Source organism: Rana temporaria, chromosome 1, assembly GCF_905171775.1.
Source record: "Rana temporaria chromosome 1, aRanTem1.1, whole genome shotgun sequence".
In the NCBI taxonomy this organism is placed as follows: Eukaryota; Metazoa; Chordata; class Amphibia; order Anura; family Ranidae; genus Rana; species Rana temporaria.
In genome coordinates, this window is record NC_053489.1 from 130,207,869 (window position 1) to 130,233,724 (window position 25,856).

Consider the following 25,856-nt stretch of genomic DNA (forward strand, 5'->3'; position numbering starts at 1 on the left):
ATCCAGCTAATGTTCTTCAAGCAGTTACAGCGGCAGTTTTTTTTTTTCTTTTGAAATAAAGGTTTTACATAAACGAATAAATGCTGACCTGGAAAAAAGCTTTCCAGTTGTATAACCAATTAATATGCACATCCATTTTCCAGGTTTGTGGCTCATCCAGAAGGAAAGGAAGGATTGGGGTGACAGTCTTGAACGTAAACCTTCAAAACCTAGTGGCATTACCCATAATTTGACCCTGACATGTTTTTATTTTTAGATTTCAAACTATTGTGACCTCTGTGACCTGTTGGATGGAGAGGGAAGTGTGTTCTGCTACATATGTTCTCCGACTTTTTGTAAGTTGCATTTTAGTAACTTGGCAGAGGCGGTGCGTCCGTAAAGGGCACCGCTCTATTGCCATAGATGGATAGATTCATGCATTGCATGAATCTATCTATGGTCGCTGCTGACACCCCCTATTCAGGTGTCTGGCCCCTTTTCGGGCACCTGAATTACACCGGCGGGGGTGTTTTTTGGAAGCGCCCAATTTAGAGTCATGGGCTCTAATAGGCGCCCAAAAAAGTGAACAGTGGGCGCCATGCTGGGCGTTCGCTATTCACTCAGCTGTGTGTTAGCAAAGCAAAGGAATTCGCTTTGCTAACACTGAATCCGCCATCAGGTTGCCGGGTCTGTTGCTGGTCATCTGATTGGCTGAAATGTCAGGCCCTGTGATTGGACGCCTGAGAGAGGATGGAAGATGACATGAAGGACGTGCAGGAGACCGCTGCGAGACAGGTAAGTGCCAGGTGGCATCTGATGGGGCACACTGGCAGCATCTGATGGGGCACACTGGTGGCATCTGATGGGGCACAGTAGCTGCAATTGATGTGGGTTTTTTGTTTTTATTCAATTTGTTTTTATTCAAAAATTGAGCACCAGTTGCCACTGTAACTTAGTGCAGTGGTTAACAAGAAGAGGGCTCAAATCTTATGCAAGACAGAACTGAAGTGGTATATGAACAAAGCATATCCCTCCATAGTGTGTAATTGTCTCAATCCAGAGCACTAAGTTTAATTTCTGTCTGCTGCTTCGTTCCTCTATCAGCATGAATCACTTCTGATAAGTTTTCCTGACACCAAGAGAAAAAAAGGTGACACAGGAGGGACTTCCAGCTTATTGACAGCCTCAGCTCTGTTCCTGTGTGCTGTGTGGAGAGGGGTGTGTCCCTTCCCTCCAATCAGCTCTCACAGCTCTCCTCACTGAGATCTGCAGAGTGTAATTTTTAGCTCTCCGCTCCCTTTTTCGGACTGCTCAGACAAGCTTTATATTTTAGCATTTTGAACGGGTGTTGAGAAGAGAAGACTGCAGATAATCAGGTACAAATTGTTTAGGAGGATTTGTTTCATCTCTGTGTATCACCTGAGGCCAATCACTTCACTGGGTGTATGTGAGGGTTTACAACCACTTTTTAGATGTTTAAAACAGAATTGTGGGCAGGCTTTAAACTTACCACTTTGGGTAGCCCAAGGTAATGTTTAATCTCCATGCTTTTTTAAAGGTATCCAGAACCCTAGAAGAGAGACAAAGCAAATGAAATGATATTCAAATCAAGACCATTGTTATATAGTGCCAGTATATAGTACAGATCCTCCGAGGCATCCAGGTATTTGCTCCCACTTCTGGCAAAAGATTGCTGCGGAATCCGCGGCGATCTATGCCATGTCCAGCCCCCCCCCCGCCCCCCCCCCCCCCCTCGCTGTCTTTGGGGCGATACACAGGTCCCAGAGGATAGTCGGGAACAGTCAGGACGCGCAACAAAACTCACCCATGCGCAGTAGGGAAACCGGCTGTAAAGCCGCAAGGTTTCACTTCCTGATTCCCTTGCTGAAGATGCCGATGCCTCCAACCGGAGCCAAGGGACAGGTCTGCTTTGGGTGAGGACATAGCGTGCATGCTGTCTTTAATAAAAAATGTTGGCGCAAAACTTTTTGCCCTGTTTACCATCTTCTTTAAAAGTAAAAAATAAATACAAAATTTGCTTAATTTGCAGGGATTTCCTCTGGCTTACTGTTTTGGCTATGGACAGGAAATTAAGGAAAATCTCCACGATGGGATACAGATTGGGGGGGGGGGGGGGGGGTAACATCTGACAAGTTATAACCCTTCCTTTCTTTCTCCTATCCAAAATGGGGGAAAAAAATGATTTTATTTCTACTTTAAATATACCTCTCCTAACCCTCCGATCCCCTCTGCTCTATCTGTCCAAGCTTGCCGTCATGCTGATCATTAGCCCATGTATGGTCATCTCATAACCAGGATGTGGCTGTTACCCTGTTTCCCCCCTGAAGGTAAGACATCCCCCGAAAATAAGACCTACTTACAGTTTTGCCTCTCGCTGAAATATAAGGCAGGGCTCGACAAACCCCGGGTGCCAGGTCGCAATTGCGACTAGAATTAACGACCTGGCGCCTGGGGCGGCACAGCTGGGGTACCCTGTCTCCATGCGCACCCCCCCTCGATAAACGCTTTGGCCTGCGCTGGCCGGTAATAAAGGCCGCGGCTTTGCGGCCTTCTGCAGTCCTAAGGTTCCTTCTGGAATCTGGCACCCTCTTGTGGTGGACGTTGGTATGACAAGACAACCAGCAATGCTAATGGAGTTTCCCTGCCTGTTTCCATCTCCTTCCCTTTACTTAGAAGTTAGAACCCCCTAACATTATATATTTTTATATTCTAACACCCTAGAGAATAAAATGGGGGTCGTTACAATACTTTCTGTCACACCGTAATTGCGCAGCGGTCTTACAAGCATTTTTTTTATTAAAAAGTAAGAAAACAGTAAAGTAAGCCCAATTTATTTTATATTGTGAAAGACAATGTTTTGCCGAGTAAATTGATACCCAACATGTCGTGCTTCAAAATTGCGTCCGCTCGTGGAATGGCGGCAAACTTTTACCCTTTAAAATCTCCATAGGTGACATTTTTAAAAATTCTACAGGCTGCATTTTTTGAGTTCTAGGGCTAGATTTATTGCTCTCGCTCTACCAATCGCGGTGATACCTCACATGTGTGGTTTGAACACTGCTTTCATATGCGGGCGCTACTCACGTGTGCTTTCATTTCTGCACGCAAGCTCGGATGGACGGGGCGCGTCCTGGCTCCTAACTTATTTAGCTGGCTCCTAGATTCCAAGCAAATTTGTCAAGCCCTGATATAAGGCATCCCCCCCCCCTCGATAATAGGGCCTCCCCCGAACATAAGGCATCCCGATAATAAGGCCCCCCCGAAGCTACCATAACTCTGTACCCTGGACCGTAGCGGCGGGCGCCGTTATATAGCTCACTATTGGCCCAGCGCAGACGGAGCAGACAGGAAGTGCGTGGTCTCTTTTTTTCATCAGAGAGCCTGCGCCGCCGCCAGGAAAAAAGTAACACCCCTTTTATCGGATTGCTGAGTTAAGGGAAAAAAGACATTAATTCCCCATTTTCACTTACCGCCTTATTCAGAGGCGCTGGCACCTATGGTGCATGCATGAGGTATTTGTTTTTTTGTGCTCCCTGCTATGCTAGGTAGCACATGGAAGTGGATGCAGATGCAGGGGCTGCAAAGATACAGCTGCATGTCAGAATTTGACTGGCTAGGCCCTATGTGCCTAGGTGACAAGACCACTTCATGTTCCAGGTCGCACAGTTTCTAATGCATGCCCCATAATTCTATCGAGTGATAGATCATATATGTGGGAGTGCTAATGTTATTAAACACATCTCCCGGCTGCATGAGTGAACTGTCTGCGAATGCTATGCCTGCTTGTGTCTGTGTCGGATCTTTTTACTGTAAAGCTCTCACCTGTATCAAGACCCAGGGATTATGGGATGTATAATTATTTTACAGGAAGTGTCATGCCTCGCACTACAGACAGAGGGCATGCATTAACCTGTGCAGTGCCTTGTCAAATGTGGCCCCCAATGGATACATTATCATTTTGTCGGGGGGAGGGGTAGAGGAATAAACAGGTATACTGTACTTTCATTATTCCTTGATCCCACATGCTTCTTCTTTGTTAGTCCCTCAAAGTCCCTTCTTTGTTTCACCACGAATCAGATGCATTCTGATATCATTGCATGCAATTAATGACCAGCTGTCCTGCACTGTACTTGCAGATGGCAAGGGCCTACCCACATCCCAGGGAGTGAGGAATAAGTTAAGTATCGCTGCTTATTCCTCAAACCATAGACACAATGAGCATTTAAACCTTGCAGTACATGTGGGACTCCCCTGCAAGGGTAATATGTTCACTTCTGCTTAGTAGAATTAGGATAAAGAAGTGTATTATTATCACTCATTCTGACGGTCCCATCCTCCTTGCACTCATTAAGATTGTGCCAAGCTTGACTTTATTACCATTTTTCCCCATGACCAGCGTTTGGCGTATCAATGACATATAGAGACTAATTCTCATGTGAATGCTGGTATTGGATGATGAAAATGGTGTTGAATATGGTTTGCAAGATTTTTTGTTGGCGTTCCAACTCTGCAGAACTCAGAGAGCACCAACACCTCAGAATAGATACCCTACTATTCAGATTTCATGTGAGGTGGAGTCTAGTAATCTCATGTCAGAGAAAATGGGGACAGGAGTTTTGCTCCATGTTTCACTTTACATAACAACTGGCAACTCTAAAAGGTGTATATAAATCAATCTTAAAGGAGTTGTAAACCCTTGTGGTTTTTCAGCTGCCCCCCTGATCATTCCCGCAACGGGGACGAGCCCAGCAGCTCCAGCCACTGTCAAGTCCTCGTTGGACAGATTAATAGCAGCAGGAGCCATTTGGGGGTGTCGAGTCCTGCTGTTTGTGACAATGGACGTAGCAGCAGGGCTCTGGAGTGCACGGGTGCCCCCATGAAATGCGGCTCTACGTGGGGGCAATCGATGTGGAGGAAAAGCCAGGAGCACCGCCGGGGGACACCAGAAAAGGAGGATCAGGGCCACTCTGTGCAAAACTCTTGCACTGAGGAGGCAAGTATAACATTTTTGTTTTTTTTGTTTTTGTTTTTTAAATAACAAACCTTTGCAATGACTTTAGTAGAGGATTAAAATACACGTATCTGGAGAGAATTAAATATACTATACCTGCAATCACCGACCGACCTATCCTTTTGGAGTTCTTTTAGCTGTCGTAAGGATAGTTTGCTTCCAACACTTTCTGATTCACTGATGGTGAACAAGTATAGAGATGAGGAATTCCTACACTTTTCAGACCCTAATTTGCTGCATGGTTATTGTAGGTCAATGACTCAAAGGCATTTTTAGGAGACCACCACCGTATGTCATATAACGTCCTATCACTGACTAGCCCTATGGGGTCTGCAGATAGGCATGATCTGTGTCCGCTTGGCACAGCAGGGCACAGATCATTGTACCGGCCGTTCTGTTCAGTTCTGGTACCATGAACGATCAAAAAGTAATTTTGACGTTTATTTTTAATTTTTTTTTTATTATCGTTTTATTAATTTTTTACTTTAGTGCACCTGCAGTATTTTGTGGATGGCATTAGCAGTTAATTGATTCTACATGGGTAGAAAATGATTACCCGTTTCAAGAATTTGATTTGCACTCATGAAGAAATTACTTAGAGTTCACCCAAAAATTTTTTTTAACCTTAGATTGATGCTCATTTTGTCAAGGGGAATCGGGTAGTTTTTTTAAAAACTAAGCAGTACTTACCGTTTTAGAGAGCGATCTTCTCCACCGCTTCCGGGTATGGTCTTCGGGACTGGGCATTCCTATTTGATTGACAGGCTTCCGACGGTCGCATACATCGCGTCACGAGTAGCCGAAAGAAGCCGAACGTTGGTGCGGCTCTATACGGCGCCTGCGCACCGACGTTCGGCTTCTTTCGGAAAATCGTGACGCGATGTATGCGACGTTCGGAAGCCTGTCGGAAGACTGTCAATCAAGTAGGAACGCCCAGTCCCGCAGCCCATACCCGGAAGCGGCGGAGAAGATCGCTCTCTAAAACGGTAAGTACTGCTTCGTTTTTTAAAAAAACTACCCGATTCCCCTAGACAAAATGAGCATCAATCTAATGTTAAAAATTAACATTTCTGGGTGAACCTCCACTTTAATGCAGAACAAGTTCAAATTCTTTAATTCGATAACGCCGGTAACAAAGTCAATTCCTAACTTTTTTTTTTTTTTTCTTTTAAAGGTTTCAGGAATCATCCAGTCAGTCAAATGGATGCTCAGGATCAACAAGACCAGTTTTTTCAGAAGATTCTTCAGACTATACACTGGATATACGAATGCCAGGAGTCACGCCAACAGAGGTGAGAAGACCATTTGTCACACCTATGGCGCTATTCATTAAAGCAGTAGCTCCAGACTTATTCATCTCTTTTAAAGTTGATAAAGTAAGGCCTTAGATCTTCTGAATGCCTTTTCTCCTGGCAGTAGAAAAGCAATGTTAAGAATGCGCCTCAAAGCCAAATTTTGCAAATGTATTTAGATGTTTGGGCGTTCATTTAGTTGACCAGAGTATTAATGGCCATGAGCACGGGGCCTAAGGCTTCTTGGTTGTTCTTTATTTTCTTCCTTTATGTCCGCAGCAGTATTTTCCAATGTGCCCAGTTGAACAAATTAATATTTTGGTGTTTTTTTCATGTTGTCTTGTCTTCAACTGTTCAGTCATCAGCAGTTTACCAAATTTCACAAATGGGAACAAGTCAGCAGTGGAGCTCAGTCAGGTACTTGGCTGCTTTAGAACTTGTGTAATTAAACTTATTTAATGGGTAACTCCACTTTTGTGGGGAAAAATGGCTAATAAAAAAAATCTAGCATGTACAATTGCTACACAAGCCATGTTGTAATTGATTGTTATTAAAAATTACCTTTCCTTTTCAGTTTGCAGCGCTGTAATTTGCTGTAAAATTCAGTGCAATATGGCTACTTGGAAGCGTTCTGTACACAGTTGGTGTACGGAATATCCCCAGAAAGGTAATTTATTGCTTGTGTGATCGGCTCACTGATTTCTCAGAAGTTTACATGAAGATACAAGTCAGATTTTAAGGCATCCTCTGCAACAAATATTTGTTATTTTTCTAAAAGGATGCAGACCCAGCATTTTCCTCACTAGAGTGCCGCAAGTTCTTCAAGCCGATTAATAATTTAAAAAGTCACTCCATTCAGATTCATTCTGCATACAACGAACGGCTTTTTCTTCTGAGCCAAAACTGGTTGGAATCTACCCAGAGACTTTTTTTTTTTTTTCTCTTAACAAAAGTGGAGTTACTCTTTAACCACTTGAGAGCCGCGCTATAGACGAAAGACGTCCACAGCGGGTGGATGTCCCTGGACGTCCTTTTATGTGCATTCCCTACGCGCGCCCCTGTGGTTGTGCAGTGGGGAAACACTATGCCCGGCGCATCGCTAAGATGCCGATGCGCGTGCCTGGTGGAAGCGATGTCCGCCGGGAACCCGCGATCGGAGGTGACAGCAGGGACGTGGAGCTCTGTGTGTAAACACAGAGCTCCACGTCCTGTCAGGGAGAGAGGAGACCGAAGCCGTGTCCCTTGTACATAGGGACACAGCATCGGTCACCTCCCCCCATCAGTCCCCCTCCACACATAGTTAGAACACATTTAACCCCTTCCTCACCCCCTAGTGTTAACCCCTTCCCTGCCAGTCACATTTATACAGTCATTAGTGCATTTTTATAGCACTGATCGCTGTATAAACGTGAATGGTCCCAAAATTGTGTCAAAAGTGTCCGATATGTCTGCTGCAATATAGCAGGCCTGACAAAAAAAATCGCAGATCGCCGCCATTACTAGTAAAAAAAAAAAATCCTAAATCTTTCCCCTATTTTGTAGGTGCTATAACTTTTGCGCAAACCAATCAATATATGCTTATTGCAATTTTTTTTTTAACAAAAATATGTAGAAGAATACGTATCAGCCTAAACCAGTGTTTCTCAATTCCAGTCCTCAGGCCCCCCCAACAGGTCAGGTTTTCAGGATTTCCATTATTTTGCACAGGTGATTTGATCAGTTTCACTGCCTGAGGCTGGGTTCACACTACTACACTACTTTCATCCTACTTTGCTCTGTGTTCAATGTTTCCCTATGAGAGCGTCTTGTAGCGTCCTACACAAGTCGGTCCGACTTTGAAAATGCTCCCTGTACTACTTTTGGTCCTACATTGATCCTACTTCAGGCCCATTGAATATCATTGAAGTCGGACCAAAGTAGTATCATGTTCATGAAAGTAGGATGGATGTAGGACCAATGTAGGATAAATGTAGGACCAATGTAGCAGAGCAAAGTAGGATCAAAGTAGTGTAGTAGTGTGAACCCAGCCTTAGTAATCACCACAGCCTTTTCATCTGAGGGAAATCCTGAAAACCTGACCTGTTGGGGGGGGCCTGAGGACTGGAATTGAGAAACACTGGCCTAAACCGAGGGAATTTTTTATTTTTTTTAATTGGGATATTATTATAACAAAAAGTAAAACATTTTATTTTTTTTCAAAATTTTCTGTCTTTTTTTTGTTTTGTTTTGTTTATAGTGCAAAAAATAAAAATCGCAGAGATGATCAATTACCACCAAAAGAAAGCTCTATTTGTGGGAAAAAAATGATAAAAATATAATTTGGGTACAGTGTTGTATGACCACGCAATTGTCATTCAAAATGCGTCAGCGCTGAAAATTGGTCTGGGCAGGAAGGGCCCAGTAATGAGGTGGTTAAAGCATTCCCTGCATGCCCTATCAGATTGCCTTATAAGTATCCACTATTTCTGGTTTTGGAGACTTTTGGTTCTGTGAGGGATGCGTTTCAGGGGAGCATCATTTGCTTACCATGAAGGTATTTACTGTAAATACAAAAAAAAAAGTAATTTGTTTCTATTGTGTGACTACAAGTACACCTAAAATTCCAATTTTAATATCAAATCTAGCCAAGAGCTGGTGGTGTTAAAGTTTGAATGACAACTACCATACTTTTTGCATATGGCAGTAGCCAATAGTCGCTCAGTAAACATCACAAAACTGAGCAATTCCAACTGAGCGTTTGGTGGAAAAAAAAAAAATATTTAACCAAGGTTCAGATTCCTTCAGGCTGCGAAGATATATGCTAATTCTCATATATTGTTTTATTTTTTGGTAAAGCTCAAGCTTGGCTCTGCCCCACAAAATACCCTGCATGTTTTATTGGTCAGTGAGGCCTCCAATTTCATAACGACCAATAGCGTGGCTCAGGAGTTAGAAGAAGGTGGTTACATTTCTGAAGTTGACAGTTGTGAGATTTTCCCACAGTACTTTACGATTTTCCATTTGCGCATCAGTGCTTTCAAATCGCGAGTCAGATTCGCGACAAGTCTGCCCGTGATTTAAAACGCTGATGTGTGAATGCAGCCTTAAGCCTCGTGCACACGATCGGATTTCCATTGGTCAAATCCGTGGATTTTTGTCCGAAGGGCGTTGGCCGTGAACTTGTTCTGCTTACAGACGGCAGAACCTTTTCAGCCAACGTACACCAAACTACGTGTTTTTTCAGCTCTTTACCGCCAACCTATGTCAACTTCTGCTAATGTCTGATGGTTAGCATTGGTTCGGAGCATGCGCGTTTATACTTTTGGATTTTAGTCCGGAGGACTTTGTTTACACACGATCGGATAATCCCACAGAACACATTTGTTGTCGGAGAATTTGAGAGCATGGCTATCCAACATTTGTTGGAAATTCCAACAACAATTGTCCGATGGAGCATACAGACGGTCGGATTATCTGACAAAACCCTTTCATCACACAGTTGTTGTCGGAATACCCGATCGTGTGTACGGGTTGTAAGGGTAAAAGTTTTTTTTTCACCTTAATGCATTCTAAACTGTAGCTTACGACTAAAAAATAAAAAAGAAAGATTTTTTTTTTTTTTTTACTCATCTGGAAATGCCTGTTGCTATGCGGTCCAACGAAATCTGCCTTTGAAACCACCTAGGATCCTGACATCATCTCCCTCTAATGCTTCTGGGAAATGTGTGTCGTCATTTCCCAGAATGCAGTGTGCTACCCAATTATCACTCCCCATCCAAGACTTCCAGGAAGTAAGTGCCTGTAGGCTTCACAATGCCCACAAGCAAAATGACAACGGTGTAGATACAGTTTTTTTATAAACTATGTTTTTTGAATATCTATGTGGATATTGTAAAATAGTAAGTGACCGGATTTATATTATAAAAACGCAGGATGAAAGGACATGCATTTAAAAAATGCTAATTGTGGTTGGAACTCCGCTTTAAGGTGAAAAAATATCTGCGGATTAGAGGCCCCCCCGAACCCCCCCTTTACTTGCCTGTCTCCTCGAAAGTCCCGCGCCGTGAACGCGCAGGCTTCTCGGCCGTCTTGCCGGTCAATTCACTGTTTGATTGAAAGCAGCACAGCCATTGGCTCGCGCTGCTGTCAAACGTATCCAATGATGCGGGGCTAAGTGATACAGTCGGCGGCTATGTCACAGGAGTGCGCACACAGGAGCGCGCCCGCAAGAACTCAACACTATGCAAGCTTGCTCACATGAAAGTGTTGAGTCCTTGCGCGGGGGGGGGGGGGGGGGGGGGTCAGAAGACCAGGTTTAGGGCCACTCTCTGCAAAACGAGCTGCACAGTGGAGGTAAGTATTACATGTTTGTTATTTAAAAAAAAAAATCCTATGACTAGAATGCTCTTGCATTGTGCACGGTGGACACGGTAGCGCTATCCTTAGTAAATTGCTTGATCGGTATAGAGGGCTGAGGATCAGAGGTCTGTTGTTGTCGTGCTGCAGTAGGTGATGACTCATTGCTGCAGATGGAGGTTTTTTTTTTTTTCCTTGTTGAAATAAAAGGGATCCCATTAGTGAGGCGTGAGGGAAAGGAAGCTGGAGGCTGCTTTTTCTTTCCCCATAGACCTTCATCTAGCACAAGATGGAATATATGCAGAGCAGTAGATGTCTGCACACAGTGGCATCTTTAATTGGACCCCCCCAGTCCTTTCATGCTACATGAGGCATGCAATGCCTTGTGCAAAGATTAAGTGGCACTATAATTCTTCTGGAGAACTTAAATACAAGCTGATTGAAGACTATTTTTCAAGTTGATGGGAACTGTTTAACCAGAATTGCTTTTACTTAAAATATATATATTTTTTTTTTCTCACTGGCATTTTGTATTTGGCTTGTCTTTTTGATTATCTCTGGTTGTTTGTAGCATATAAACTTAGAAGAACGATTACTACGTTAGAGAAAGATAATATGTTCCGTTTCTTAAAGAACGCAGAGGGAATTTTCAGTGAACACGTCTTTCAGTTATTCATTGAAGTCTTTTGTTTAAAGAACTCCAGCAATTCTCATTATTGTCAACTAAAGCCGGCCATACACTAAGCAAATTTCTTTCCTGCGACCACGGGTTGCAGGAAAGAAGTTTGCGAATTCCCCCATCAACACAGTGTGGATGCAGGAATCCCTCCTGCCGGGCCATTGTCTTCCCCCAGCGGTGGGGCGAGCAGTGGAAGCCGTCCCCGACAGAAGACAGTTATTGCTAGTGGCTATAGGAGCCGCTAGCGATAATCACAAGAGAATCCGGCAGGCTGGTTGTACCCAAGTGCATCGATAATTAACTTTGTACATTCAGCCTGCCCATTAACAGATCGAATCTCAGCCGGTTCATACTGAACAGGCCTGAGATTCGAACCGCGTATGGCCGGTTTTCTGTCAAGAAATGCCCGGCTATCGAATAGTGACCAGGTGGAACTACGCATATGTAGCACCCTGCTCCTGATGACCAGGCGCTACGTTAAAATTTAGTGGGTGTCTGAGCTGGTAGTTAGCTCAGACTCTGATGATTAAGGCTAAATCAGCCTCTGTTCCGGCTATGGCTGTGCTTGGAGGGTTTTCCCATTGTTTGCCTGTAGGTGGCGTTGCTACCCTGGGCCAATGTTGGAACACAGGCAGGCCAGAGTGTATTGGGTGTCTTTCCCCGGGAACAGCCCAGTGGGAGTGGTCTCCCCGCTGGGCATGCTGGGGAAGGATAATTTAAGGGCAGAATCCATTTTCTCGGGCCCTTTTGCCTCATGGCCCTCCTGGCTCGAGGTATGTGATGGTCCATTTTCAGCCCCGGGACCACGTTGGCCCGAGGCTGCAATTCCGCCAGGTAGGCCCAGTCGTCTTGACTGGGGCTTGTACTTTTAAGGTGATTCTGTGCTGTCCGTCCTGCGGGAGAAAGCCACTCAATGGAGTAAACCAGGGGAGGACCATTCCTAGAGAGGCCCAAGCGGAAGGCTGGTATCTCAGGAGAGGCCTGGTAACTTTATTGGAGGATGGCTCCCAGTTGATGGTGGCTTCACATGTGGACTCTCTGATCAGAAGTGCATTCTTTGATCAAAAGTGCGAGTTAAAAACCAGGAGTTTGAAACAGGAGGTAAGACAGGAGTCTTCATTATTTTTTTCAATCACTGATCCAGAACAAGCTTGCAGCTAATAAAGTTGGAACTCTTGCTATATAGATTCAGCGGTGCAGCAGACGCTCTCATCTTAGTCTGCTCACCCCAGGGATAGTGAGAGCAGGACGCTCTCAAACGAGTCGGCTCTCCCCAGGGATAGTGCAGCCAGGCAGGGTCCACCACACCCCCCTAGCCAATTGATCCAGGGTTGCACCGATCGCCGTTAAGGGGTCAGGAAGGAATTTTTTCCCCCGATCGCTGCAGATTGGCACAGCACGCCTGGGGTTTTTCGCCTTCCTCTGGACCAATCGGGGTGAGAAGACTCAACGAGTGACGGCTCACTTGGACAGTCTTCCACCCATCACGTCCGGCGTCTCGCGGCTCTTCCCGCATCCGCGCCAGACCAGGCCTCATTCGCGGCCGCCGCAATTAGGAAAGACTGATGACAATGTGACTGGCGACAATGGCTAATCTGCGATACTCTGCGGACTCTATTCGGGGTCTGAGACAATTCGCAACAGCATTACCAGCCGTCACCAAAAAGGCCTTAAAAATAGAGCAACTTTTGAGATTCGATCGACGATCGACCATCAAAAATTTTAACTATTTAACCCAGCTCGAGCACATATCATGTGCTTTGATCAACACAAGATCGGCAGTAAAACACCGATTAGAAATCCACGATTTCTTACTACAAAACGATCTAGACTGCCTCTTTATTACAGAAAGCTGGCTCTCAGACGACTGCAACACCATTCTCGGAGAATTGGTGCCAGAAAACTATCGCATTATAACGGAAAACAGAATAGGGCAAAGAGGAGGAGGCCTGGCGGTGATCCACAAGAATCACATTATAATCACTAAGCCAGCCCTTCAAAATCCTCTTCCATTCATGGAAACCCTTACTCTTCAACTTCAAACTTCCCCCCAGGAGACTGTTCACATTCTCCTCTGCTATAGGCCACCTGGGCCAAAATCGCAGTTTTTGCCATCATTAACGGAGTTTATATCCACTTATACCCTTAACAGCAAACACCTTTTGCTGCTCGGGGACTTTAATCTGTGGGCCAACTCCGCACAGGATCCCATTGCGGACGCCTGCATTGATCACCTGGAGGGATTAGGGCTACAGCAACTTATATGCGGGCCAACACATGCTTCAGGTCACACACTCGACCTAATTTTCAGACAAAATCTGAAAATAAGCATTTTAGAAAATGAACCATTGCCATGGACAGACCACCATGCAATTAATTTCATAATCTCCAAAATTCCCCCAGTGATAAAAGCACCCAAGCCGGTGACAATACACTGGGCTAGATCTCAGAAGAAGCTCCATTCGGAACTCTTCAAATCTACCTTGGGAAACAGAATCAAAACAATCCATCCACATCAAACAGCCGCAGATACACTGGATGCCATAAACGCAGCCCTGCTACAGTCAGCCGATTTAGTAGCACCGAAACGCAAAGCCTGCATCCGAAAAAGAAAGTCCGGCTGGTTCAACAACCAGCTGTCGCTTCTGAAGCAAGAGCGCAGAAGGGCGGAAGCCGCCTGGAAAAGAAGTCCTGCAGAGGATAACCTCATCATCTACAAGGCAATAACAACACGATATCATAAAGAAATCTTCAAAGCCAAGAAACATCATTTTTCTATGGCGATTAACAGCGCCCTAAACCGCCCCCGCGAACTCTTCAAGATGGTCACCCAGACCATGAACCCAGGATGTCTTGAAGTCCCCAACTCAGACACCCAAGAGTTCTGCAATGAACTATCGGATTTCTTCATCAACAAAATTGAAAGAATCCGGGAAAGCATCATGCAAAACAATACCCCCCTCAACCCCACCGTCAATCAACCACAAAACGCCCACAGAAACGCTCTACAATCAACAAAGTTCACTCTGGAACCGATCTCCATCGATACCACAAAAAATATCATTGGTGCTTTGCGGAACAGCACATCGCCCAATGATATCATCCCCACCAAACTGCTGAAGGAATGTGCCGACATCCTGGCACCACCCATCACACAGCTTATAAACCAGTCATTTAAGGAAGGCACAGTGCCATCCCTGTTGAAAGAGGGCACAATCCAGCCCATCTTGAAAAAACCTAACCTGGATCCCAAGGACCCAACTCACCGCCGTCCCATAACAGGCCTAAATGTTCTCTCCAAGATAATGGAGAAAGTAGTGGTACAACAGCTGCAACAGCATCTAGATACCCACAATCTACTGGATCCATTACAATCAGGCTTCCGTCCCGGACACGGGACAGAAACGGCCTTACTCAAAATATGGGACGATGCCCTTGAGGCCGCAGACGAAGGAGAATCTTGTCTCCTGGTTCTGCTGGACCTAAGCGCAGCCTTTGACACGGTAGACCACAAACTGTTACTGATGCGACTAGCCAAGGTAGCAGAAGTCGCAGAAGGTGATTTACCATGGTTTTCTTCCTTTCTTGAAAACCGATCACAAACAGTTAAATTGGGTTGTTTCACGTCGGAAAAGCGCACGGTGTCATGTGTAGTCCCCCAAGGATCCCCCCTGTCACCGGTGCTTTTCAACATCTATCTTCGCCCTCTCTTTGATATTATCAGTAGCCAAGAACTACTCTATCACTCTTATGCAGACGATACGCAACTGTATTTTCGCATCTGCAACAAAAAGGATCATCATCTCAGTTTAGAGAAATGTCTCTCTTTGATAGAAAACTGGATGACTAAGAGTTATCTTAAACTCAACAGTTCAAAAACAGAACTCCTTATGTTTCACGCCAGCCGAAAGAGTCAACTGGCAACAACCTGGACACCCCCGCCCATTCTGGGCCAAATCATCACCCCTAGCTCCAAAGTCAAAAGTCTCGGGGTCATCTTCGACACCTTCATGACAATGGACGCACAAATAGGGTCAGTAGTCAGCGGAGCGCACCATCTGTTGCGCCTACTACGCAGACTTATTCCATTTATCCCCAAAGAAGACGTAGCAGTCGTGGTGGGAACAATCGTGAATTCCAGACTGGACTATGCTAACGCCCTGTACCTCGGACTCCCAAAGTACCAAATCTCCCGTCTGCAAGTCGTTCAGAATACGGCCGCCAGACTGGTGACTGGGAAAAAAAAATGGGAATCAATCTCACCTTCGTTGAGAACCCTTCACTGGCTGCCAGTAAAAGACAGAATTGCATTTAAAGCACTCTGCCGTACACATAAGTGCATCCATGGGAAGGCGCCGCAATATCTTTGCGACAAGATAGAACCTCACAATTCTAATCGCGTTCTGCGATCCACCGACCAAAATCTGGTCAGGGTACCAAAAACCAAATACAAGTCCAAAGGAGAAAGAAGGTTTGCTTTTCAGGGTCCTAGACTATGGAACGCTTTACCAACCAGCATTCGGTTGGAGGAAAACCACCTGACTTTCAGAAGACGAATCAAAACTCTGCTCTTTTGATGTCATGAGACACGAACAACTAGCGCCCAGAAGCGATTCAGTTCGCATGCGCCTCGCTTTATAAGTTTTTCATTCATTCATTCATTCATGCACCTTTATTTCATGATGCCTTACAGTGTTGCCGGTGACTTGTCCTTAAGGTTCCCCTAAAGGGAAAGTTCCTTTAAGGACTGCGCAGGTGCAAACTTGCCGACGGAAACTCCGAACCTCGCCCGGCATCCAGGCTCATTCTTTAACATCCCTACGGATTGGAGGATGTTAAAAAAAGAGCCAGGAGGCCGAGCGAGCACTGGATGCCGGCCGAGGTTCGAAGATTTCCATTGGCAAGTTTGCGCCTGCGCAGTCCTTAAAGGAACTTTCTCGTTAGCCGGAACCATATCGGCAGATCAGATTGCGCCTGCGCAGGAACTTTCACGTTAGCCGGAAACCATATCGGCAGATCACCGGGTCGGCTTAAAGGCTCTAAACTGTACGGCTGGAGATCCGGGTACTGTGGCAGAGGATTCTGGAACACTTTATTTCTACTTCCAAAGAAAGGTCTGTGGCAGAGACTGTATTCTTTTTGTCCGTGCATCATCCCGGCTGCTAGGCCATTGAGAGAGGCTGCTGTCAATTAAACTCGGTAAACCAATTAGGCGAGAGTGGGCAGGCTGTGGCTTTCTGTCTGGATGGAGCAGCGACTCGGGTTACCCCATAGAAAGCTGCTTGCTGTGGGGGCACTCGGCAGGAGGTAGGGGCCAGGCGCACCAGGGAGGGACCCGAGAAGAGGAGGATCTGGCTTGCAATAGAGATAAGTGAAGGCAAGATGGCCTCTGCTCATCTCTATGGCCTTGGAGGACTGGAGTGACATCATGACTTCACTTCTTGTTCCGGCATGTAAACAAGGTTTTTTTTGTTGTTAAAGGAATAGATTTAAAAAAAAAAAAACAACAATGTTTTTAAGTTTTTGCTTTTAAAAGTAGAGGAGAGATTTGAGGTCTTATAGACCCCAGATGTCTCAATAAAGAGAACTGTCATGCTTTATTGCCTTCGCAATGTTTACATTTCTTGCAATATCAATAAAAGTGATGATAAAAAAAAAGTAAAGGAACAATGTAAAAAAAAAGTGAATTGTAAGCACCCCCCTCCGTGTTCGCGTGCAGTAGTGAAGGCATACGTAAGTCACGCCCACATATGTTAACGGTGTTCAAACCACACATGTGAGTTATTGCCATGAATGTCAGAGCGAGAGCAATAATTCTAGCACTAGACCTTCTCTGTAACTCTAAACTGCTAACTTGTAGAAATGTTTAAAGCATTTTTAAGTACTGTAGCTTGCCGCCATATCTCGAGCATGCGCAATTTTAACGCATGACATGTTGGTCATCTATTAACTCGGTGTAACATAATCTTTCATATTTTACAAAAAATGTGGGTTCTACATCGTGATTAATTTTTTCTGTATTAAAGTGTATTGTTTCCAAAAATCACTGCGCAAAATCTGATACATAAAGAATTGCAATGATTGCTATTTTATTCTCTAAGGCCTCTGCTTAAACCTTATATATAATGTTTGGGGGTTCTAAGTAGTTTTGTAGCAAAAAAAAAAAACCCAGATTGTCAGAATAGGCCCGATAGGCAAGTGGTTAAACATTCAGTTAGTATGAGAACCCAACAGTGGCATTTTCTCCTTTTGCTGTAGTAGTCTGCCTTCAAGAGGAAGTAAACCCTGATGGGTGATGTCAAGACTTATGCTTCCTACTTCCTCTTTATTTCCCTGCAAAGGTAAAAGCATAATGGGCTACTATGCATCGCATAGTAGCCCATTACGTGTCACTTACCTTAAAAACGAAGCCTGCAATGTCACCGATGTCCCCGCTGATGGAAGCGTCCATCTTTAGCCCTCTTCCTTCTGGGGCCGCGAACTTCCGGCTCTGTGACTGGCTGGAGTCGCATGACATCACTCCCGTGCATGCATGCAGGAGGCGCCAGTCATGGCACGACCTCCATTAGAAGTGGCACGATCGCCGTTTCTAAAGTGCGCCTGCACCGTTGACATCGGCGCACGACTCTATTGTAAATATTTCCTAAACCGTGTAGGTTTAGGAGATCTTTCCAGCACCGACAGGTAAGCCTTAATTTAGGCTTACCAGAAGGTAAAGGTGGTTGTACAGGGTGCTTTTTTGGCTGATCTATATACCATGGTCACATGATAAACTGCACGGTCTGCCTGAGTGCTGAGTGTTCAGGTAGCAGGAGATTTCCACTATAGCCTGTGTCCTCATGCTGTTATGGGAGGCGGAATTTCCATGAATGAAGATGTAACATCCCACCCACTGTGTTGTTGTGTTTTTTTTGTTTTTTTTTAGTTACTGGTCATGGAGGAGGGGGAGGGACTGGGCTGTCATTTAGGATCTGTATACATGCCCACGTGTGATGTCGATATCATGTGACCTGGCTAGCTCTGTTTAACAAGGAAATGTTCTCTCCAGCAATAAAGGCCAAACTGAGCATGTGCAACAGGACTACCCTCGCTGTGTCTTATCTGACCTTGCCAAGAGAGACCCTGTAAGGAGGGGGAGGGTCTGTCTATACCTTTTTACACAATGCAGGTGATTAACTCCTTAAATGTCACAGTGAGTATAACATGCATGCTGTTCTGCATATACAGACAGACTTTACTGTTGTGAGTTTAGTAACAAATTAAAGGCTTCCATTGGCGGCTTTCTTTGGCTGTGTGCCCATTTCTTTCACCAATCTTTGACCCATAAAGACGACCTCCACCTTATACCTGAAAGTAGATCAGTGTTTATATTGGTACTTTTCCAAGCTTGCTGTGATTGTCGTGCTTCATGCAGATCTGATGATCCTTTATTGTAAACGGGTTTCCCGTCTTCTCTCTGATTTTGGAAAGCTCATTTTGCCGGATGTTAATGGGAACAGACAATGTAGAGGATAATGAGCGCAATGTACGGGGAATATTGTCTTTTGTTAGACACGGTGAACAGCACTGGAAATTGGAGCAGTTTGAAGTAAAGGCTATTCTTGCCGTCATTTCCTCTATCTCAGGGGAAATTCCCCGGAAATTTATCTGCACAACAAGCAGAATACGTAAGAACACCGGCATGGATTTTATGACCTAAAATCCACTTTATTTACAGTACGGCTTCCTTCCTTGTTACACAGAAGGCACCTGTAGGGAGAAGCTTTAGATTTTACTTTTGTCATTGTCTGGATTTATTTCTCACTTGCCCTCCAGAAGGTTTACCCCCCTTTTTGACCAGGCCATTTTTGCGCTATGACGCTGCGTTCCATTAACTGACAATTGCGCAGACATGCGACGCTGTACCCAAATAAAGTTTGTGTCTTTTTTTTTTTTTTTTACCCACAAATAGTCATCTTTTGGTGGTATTTGATCACCTCTGTGGTATTTAATTTTTTGCCTATAAACTAAAAATTGTTTTGAAAGAAAAACAATATTTTTTACTTCTATAAAACCTATCCAATAAAAAAATGTAAAAAAAAAAATCGAATTTCTACATCAATTTAGGCCAATATGTATTCTGCTACATCTTTTTATCAAATAAATCCCAATAAGCATATATTGGTTTGCACAGAAATTATAGTCTACAAAATGGGGGCTATATTTATGGATTTTTTATTTATTTTTTCACTAGTGATGGCAACGATCAGTGACTTACAGTGGGACTGCGATATTGTGGCGCACAAATTGGACACCTAACTGACACTTTTGATCAGTGCTAACAATATGAACTGTCACTCAGGATACTGGCTGAGAAGGGGTTACAGTGTTTAAAGCCATTTGTTTAAGTCTATTCCAGACCCTCTTAGGCCTAGTACACACGAGAGGATTGATCCGGCGGACCGTATCCGCGGATAAATCCTCTCGAGGATTACCGCCGATTTTCATCCAATGGAGTGTACTCACCATGGGATCGAAATCCGCGCCGAAATCCCATCGCGATGACGTGTCGCGCCGTCGCCGCGATGATGACGTGGCGACGTGCGCGAGGCTGTCATATAAGGAATTCCACGCATGCCTCGAATCATTACGACGCATGCAGGGGATCCATTCGGACGGATTGATCCGGTGAGTCTGTACAGACCAGCGGATCAATCCATTGGGATGGATTCAAGCGGAAAGATTTTAAAGCATGTCTTCAAATTTTTATCCGCTTGAAATCCATCCCAGGGGATAAAAATCAGCGGAAACAGATCCGCTGGATTGTACACACCAGGGGATCTATCCGCTGGAGCCGGTCCGCGGATCAATTCCAGCGGATGGATCCTCTCGTGTGTACGGGGCCTTAGAGCCTGGCATAGCACGCTATGTAAATCATTTAAAAAAAAAACAAGTGTTCTAAATGCCTATTTTGAGCTGTTTTCAGGCCGGTCACGTGACTCACAGCCGCTTTACAGCTCCGATGGATGGCTTCTGCGGGAGGGGGTGTGATCTCCCACTGACATCAGTTGGGGAGATCCTGTGGCCGCTCGTCTCCTCCTGCAGAAGCCCCGTCTCGTAGCTGTAAAGCGGCCAAGAGTCATGTGACCGGCCTAAAGACAGCTCTAAATAGCCATTTAGAATGTTCGTTTTATTTTTTATTTTTTTTTATCACATTTTTTTTATACATTTTTCAGCATTTCCATTTAACAATATGTTACATTATATGTTCGTTTTTAGAATGGATTTACAGAGTGTGGTATGCCAGCCTCTTATTTTTTTTTATTTGACTTTCTCTTTCTTTTTTTTATACATAGAACTCTATAGGAAAGTTGTTGGTTCAGAATAACTTGCAATGTCCAATTAGGAGACAGACTGACCGGAAGTTTTTTGAAGTGTAAAAAAACACACAATGTATCATCCTAGCCCTGAGAACCCCTTGTTAGGACATCTAGTTTACAACTGTTAATAAGTTAACTGCCATGACAGATCCTTAATATTTATATAGAAGTAAAAAGTAAGCTGCATTTTTTTTTTTCTTTTACGGTAATGCAATGTGAATGAGAACATGTATCAAATATAAAGTAGGTGTTCTCCATTTGACTGCAAAAGTGTGAATACACATTTAGTTAAATGTTATGTAAGCAGCTGAATGCTGTAATGATGATTGTGTACACCCAGACACCTCCAAACACATTCCGTATGTTTATGTTCCATATCATTTCTATTTCTAGAACTCTGATAAGAGTGTCATTTTGGGAGCTGTTCCTAGACGTGAACCATTCAGTCATAGTTTCTTATCTTTTTGGCCTCTACTAAGAAAAGCTATGAATGGGAATTGGCTCTCGCTTGTCACAAATGTCTTTTATGGCTGATAGAATTGCAGATCTGGATTAGGTTAAAGACACCCGATAAGTGTCATTATGTGAATATTTTAGTCTGAGATGTTTGCACCGAAACTCTTATAAAGATTATTTAAAGCTGAATCCCAGGCAAATGACCTACCATAGTTGTAATACACATGGAGCTGTTTTTTTCTGCTAAAAGATTGGCATTTGTGTCTATCCACCTCTGGGATTTACACAGCTCTGGCACACAGCACAACCCTGTCTGGCAGGGCAGGAGACCTGATTTTTTTTTTTTTTTTTTTTTTTTTTTTTTTACGGTAATCTACTGCAGGATTTTCTAAACAAAGGGCCAGTTTTCTGCCCTTCACATCTTGGAGCCCATTCACACAGGGTCAACACGACTTCTAGCACGACTTTGGGAGGCAACTTTGACACAACTTGAGTATGAATCATCAGACAACTTACAAGGCAACTTCAAGTTGCATCCAGGACAGTACAAGGCAACTTCAAGTTGCCTCCAGGTAGGAGGCTTTCCAGTGGCCAATCAAACAACAATCCGCTCTGTGGGAGGGAGGGGTTTGCCTGAGAAATGTATGTTCTCTTCCTGTATTGTTGCTTCAGTTAGAGCCGGTTCACACTGGGGCAACCTGGGATCCGACTTCAAGTTGCCCTAAGTCGCGCGGTCGAGAAAATAAATGGAAGTGAATAGAGCCGTCTTAATGTACACTACTGAAGTCGCTCTGACTTCAGAAAAGGTTCCTGTACTACTTCAATCCGACTTGTAGGCAACTTGTACCCATTGATTTCAATGGAAGTCGCCTCAGAAGTCGGATCACTGTCTTAACTGAAGCAACAATACAGGAAGATAACATACATTTCTCAGGCAAACCCCTCCCTCCCACAGAGATGATTGTTGTTTGATTGGCCACTGGAAAGCCTCCTGTCCTGGAGGGGACTTGAAGTTGCCTGATGATTCATACTCAAGTCGTGTCCAAGTTGCCTCCCAAAGTCGTGCTAGAAGTCGTGTTGCCCCTGCGTGAATGGGCTCTTAAAGCGGTGGTTCACCCTAAAATGCAAGTTTCTACCATGAAATACAGCATAGTAGCGTGGGCGTTCCTATGCAGAAGGGACAATGATTGACGGCCGGCTATAGCGCGTTACGCTTCCCGAGTAGGACTCGGCTCTTCACGGCGCCTGCGCACAGACTAGGAGCTGACTGCACAGGCACCGTGAAGAGCCAAGTCCTATTTCGGCTATTTCCGTGAAGCTTGACGCGCCATAGCCGGCCGTCAATCATGTTCCCTTCTGCATAGGAACGCCTACTAGACTGAAACTTAACTACGGGATTAAACGGTGAGTATGGCGCAAAAAAATAAAATAAAGGCATACTGTAGCTCGCGCTAGTATGCTAGATGGCATGTTAGAAAAAAATAATTTTTTTTTTAGGGTGAACCCCCGCTTTAAGACAGTGATCCGACTTCTGAGGCAATTTCCATTGAAATCAATGGGTTCAAGTTGCCTACAAGTCGCCTACAAGTCGGATTGAAGTAGTGCAGGAACCTTTTCTGAAGTCGGATCAACTTCAGTAGTGTACATTAAGACGGCTCCCATTCATTTTCTCGACCGCGCGACTTTAAGTCGGATCCCAGGTCGCCCCAGTGTGAACCGGCTCTTGGGGAGCTGGTCTGAAAATGGCCTGGTGTACAGTAGAACCCAATGACCTGCAGAGTACCACAATGCATATACTGTGTAGTGTTGTGCACTTCATTTTCAGAAAGTGTCATGTAGGTTTCTTTCTTTTTTGTGGTGCATTGATATTCCAGTCATAATGAATAGGCTGCCTTAACACAATGGACAATAAAACATTGTATAACGTTCAATAACCCGTGTGCATTAATTTACTGTATTGCAAAGGAATGCTTAAATAGTAACTCCACATTTGTGAATAAAATATATAGCGTATACAGTTGCTACACAAATCATATTGTAATTGAATGGTGTTAAAAGTAATCTTTCCTTTTTTAGTCTGCAGCTACTTTAAAATGCAATATGACAGCCTGCAGACCCTTTGTACACCATTGCTGTACAGAACTTCCCCAGAAATGTAATTTTCTGCTTTTGTCATTGATAAATCTGCATTAAGATATATTTTAGACATCATCTCCATCAAAAATGTCAGTTTTGGTGAGATACTCCCAAAGGGTTAACCAATTCTAATGGCATGCAGACCCTACAACTTGCCTCATTAGACATCACCCGATTTAAAATGAACATGGACACTCCCGTTCAGGAGTCTGGAATGAACACATACTCCCATTCAGGAAGGGCATAGAGGAACATACAACTTTTTCTTAAAGCCCATCTCTGGGCAAAAATACATCTTCCAAATGCAATGGAGCTGTGCCCACACTGCATGGGTTAAAGGGGTTGTAAAGGTTTGTTTTTTTATTTTCTAAATAGGTTCCTTTTAAGCTAGTGCATTGTTGGTTCACTTACCTTTTCCTTTGATTTCCCTTCTAAATGTTTTTTTTTCTTTGTCTGAATTTCTCTTCCTGTTCCTCCTCAGTAAGTTTGCCCCCATCATCCGAGCCGTTCTGGCTGGGGGTTAGTCAGCGTGCTCGCCCCCTCCCTTGGGGACTACATCCCTGCGGGGAGATGCTGTGTTCACATTTTTATTTATTTTTTATATATTATAGATTTATAATTGTGAGTTGTTGTTCACAGTTACTAATTCAGGGCCAGATTCACCAAATAGATACGACGGCGTATCTCCTGATACGTCGTCGTATCTCTGTTTCTATCAATGCGACTGATTCATAGAATCAGTTACGCATAGATATCCCTAAGATCCGACACGTGTAATTGTTTTACACTGTCGGATCTTAGGATGCAATACCGCGGCCTGCCGCTGGGGGGAGTTCGCGTCGTAAACCAGCATCGGGTATGCAAATTAGGAGTTACGGCGATTCCCGATGGATTTTCGCGTTCGCTACGTCGCCGCTAGTCTAGTTTCCCGTCACAAAGTTAGTCTTTTTTTTGGTGCCCTAACTTTAGTCAGCAATATTGCTGTCTAAAGTATGGCCGTCGTTCCCGCGTCGAAATTTAAAATTTAACGTCGTTTGCGTAACACGTCCGGGAATACGAAAGTACGCTACGCACGTCGCCGTTCGAAAAAATGACGTCACGGCTCGCAAAGCACGACGGGAATTGCGAAACTGAGCATGCGCAGTAGGTCCGGCGCAGGAGCGCGCCTAATTTAAATGGCAGCGGTGTAACGTATCTACGATACATTACGCCGCCGCAGTTCTATGTGAATCTGGCCCTCAGTGCTTAAACCCTCTGGTTCCTACACTCTAAATTGACAGTGTGAGAATATCTACTCTAATATGAAGACAGAAGGATGGGGTCTGTGTCATTATGGCCTACTGAAAAGTGACCAGCCTGGCTTTACTTTTGTTGCTATTCTGGTTGCAACCCTGACCTTTCCTCTTATTTATGTTGTTCATCTGTCTACTGCATGCCTTAACCTTGATACTCTGCCCAAGTGCCACCTGACCCAAATCCAATTAGTCCTGAATGTGACCTGCCCCAACCTTTATGTACTCCACTTTTGACTGTTTTTTTATTCGCTCTCCAGCTGTCTCCGGTAAGATGAACCTGAGAACTTCATCTGGTGAATGTGACACAGCAAATGGAAAACCTTCTTGTGGGGGCCTATGGTGGCATTTCTTATAGGAGATGTATGGCTAAAGCTTTTTTTAGCCATACTTCTCCTGTGGGTCACAAGAGTGCATCTAGTTCTGGATTTCTTTGACCCATATTTAGCTGACACCGAGGTACTGTGAAGTCTGCTGTTGGTTGATGTCACAGAGCCAATCCAGGCTCCCCACTCCCCAGGGATCCTGACAATAATGTCAGGATCCACCCAGATGCCTGACCAGCAGCTTGCTCATTCTCTCAGCGCACTGCTAAGAGCATGAGACAGCGGCTTCTACCCGTCCCAAAACCAGCGCTTTAATGAGTGCTAGAGGGCGCAGAGCACAGAATGGTGACTGGTAGTTACGGCTCTGTGCTTGGAGCGGACCCGTGAACTGAGTGATCAGTGGTCTTCAGCCGGCGGGGGAAAGCTGCTGCAGCATCAGATCAATGCAGCAGGCATCTAGGTAAGTTTATATGTGTTTTTTATTGCCGCACTTTGCTTTTAAGTTGGTTGTACACATATTGTCTGGGGGGGACAAATTTAACAAACTCCTCTATTGGCGTGGACAGATCAGTCTCCTGCTGTGGCTATTGTTTTCCACAGCCAACCCCACCAGCTGTCAAAATGCCTGGACAGTGTCTGTATCTGCTCTGCCAACAATTTTTTGCTAAGCTCCTTAATTTTTTCAATGAAGGGTTGTTGGGGCAGGAGGGGATCGATAGCGCCACCCATGGAGCAAATTTCATTCAGTTCATTGGCAACTGGCTAAACTTCATACTGTGTATAGCCAACTTAGGACTCTGCATCATAGGGGGCACATTACGTCGAACCATTAATGACCATGGGATATTCGAATTCTGTGATCTATGAAATAACATAACCACCATTGTTTGATGTGGCCGAACCATTGCTCTGGAACAAACCAAACCCTTTCTTGCGTCCCATAGCTATAGTAAATCATTTACAAGAGCCA

General features: G+C 44.5%; 1 protein-coding gene across 5 annotated transcripts in view; it reads left to right on the forward strand.

Moving 5' to 3' along the window:
- PAM (peptidylglycine alpha-amidating monooxygenase) overlaps positions 1-25,856 on the forward strand; it is a 290,095-nt gene that overhangs the window by 20,273 nt on the left and 243,966 nt on the right. For all 5 annotated transcript variants that reach the window (XM_040342875.1, XM_040342893.1, XM_040342903.1 and 2 more), the window contains exon 3: positions 6,186-6,303. In XM_040342875.1, the coding sequence (XP_040198809.1) occupies positions 6,186-6,303 (118 nt within the window). The remainder of the gene's footprint in view (positions 1-6,185; positions 6,304-25,856) is intronic.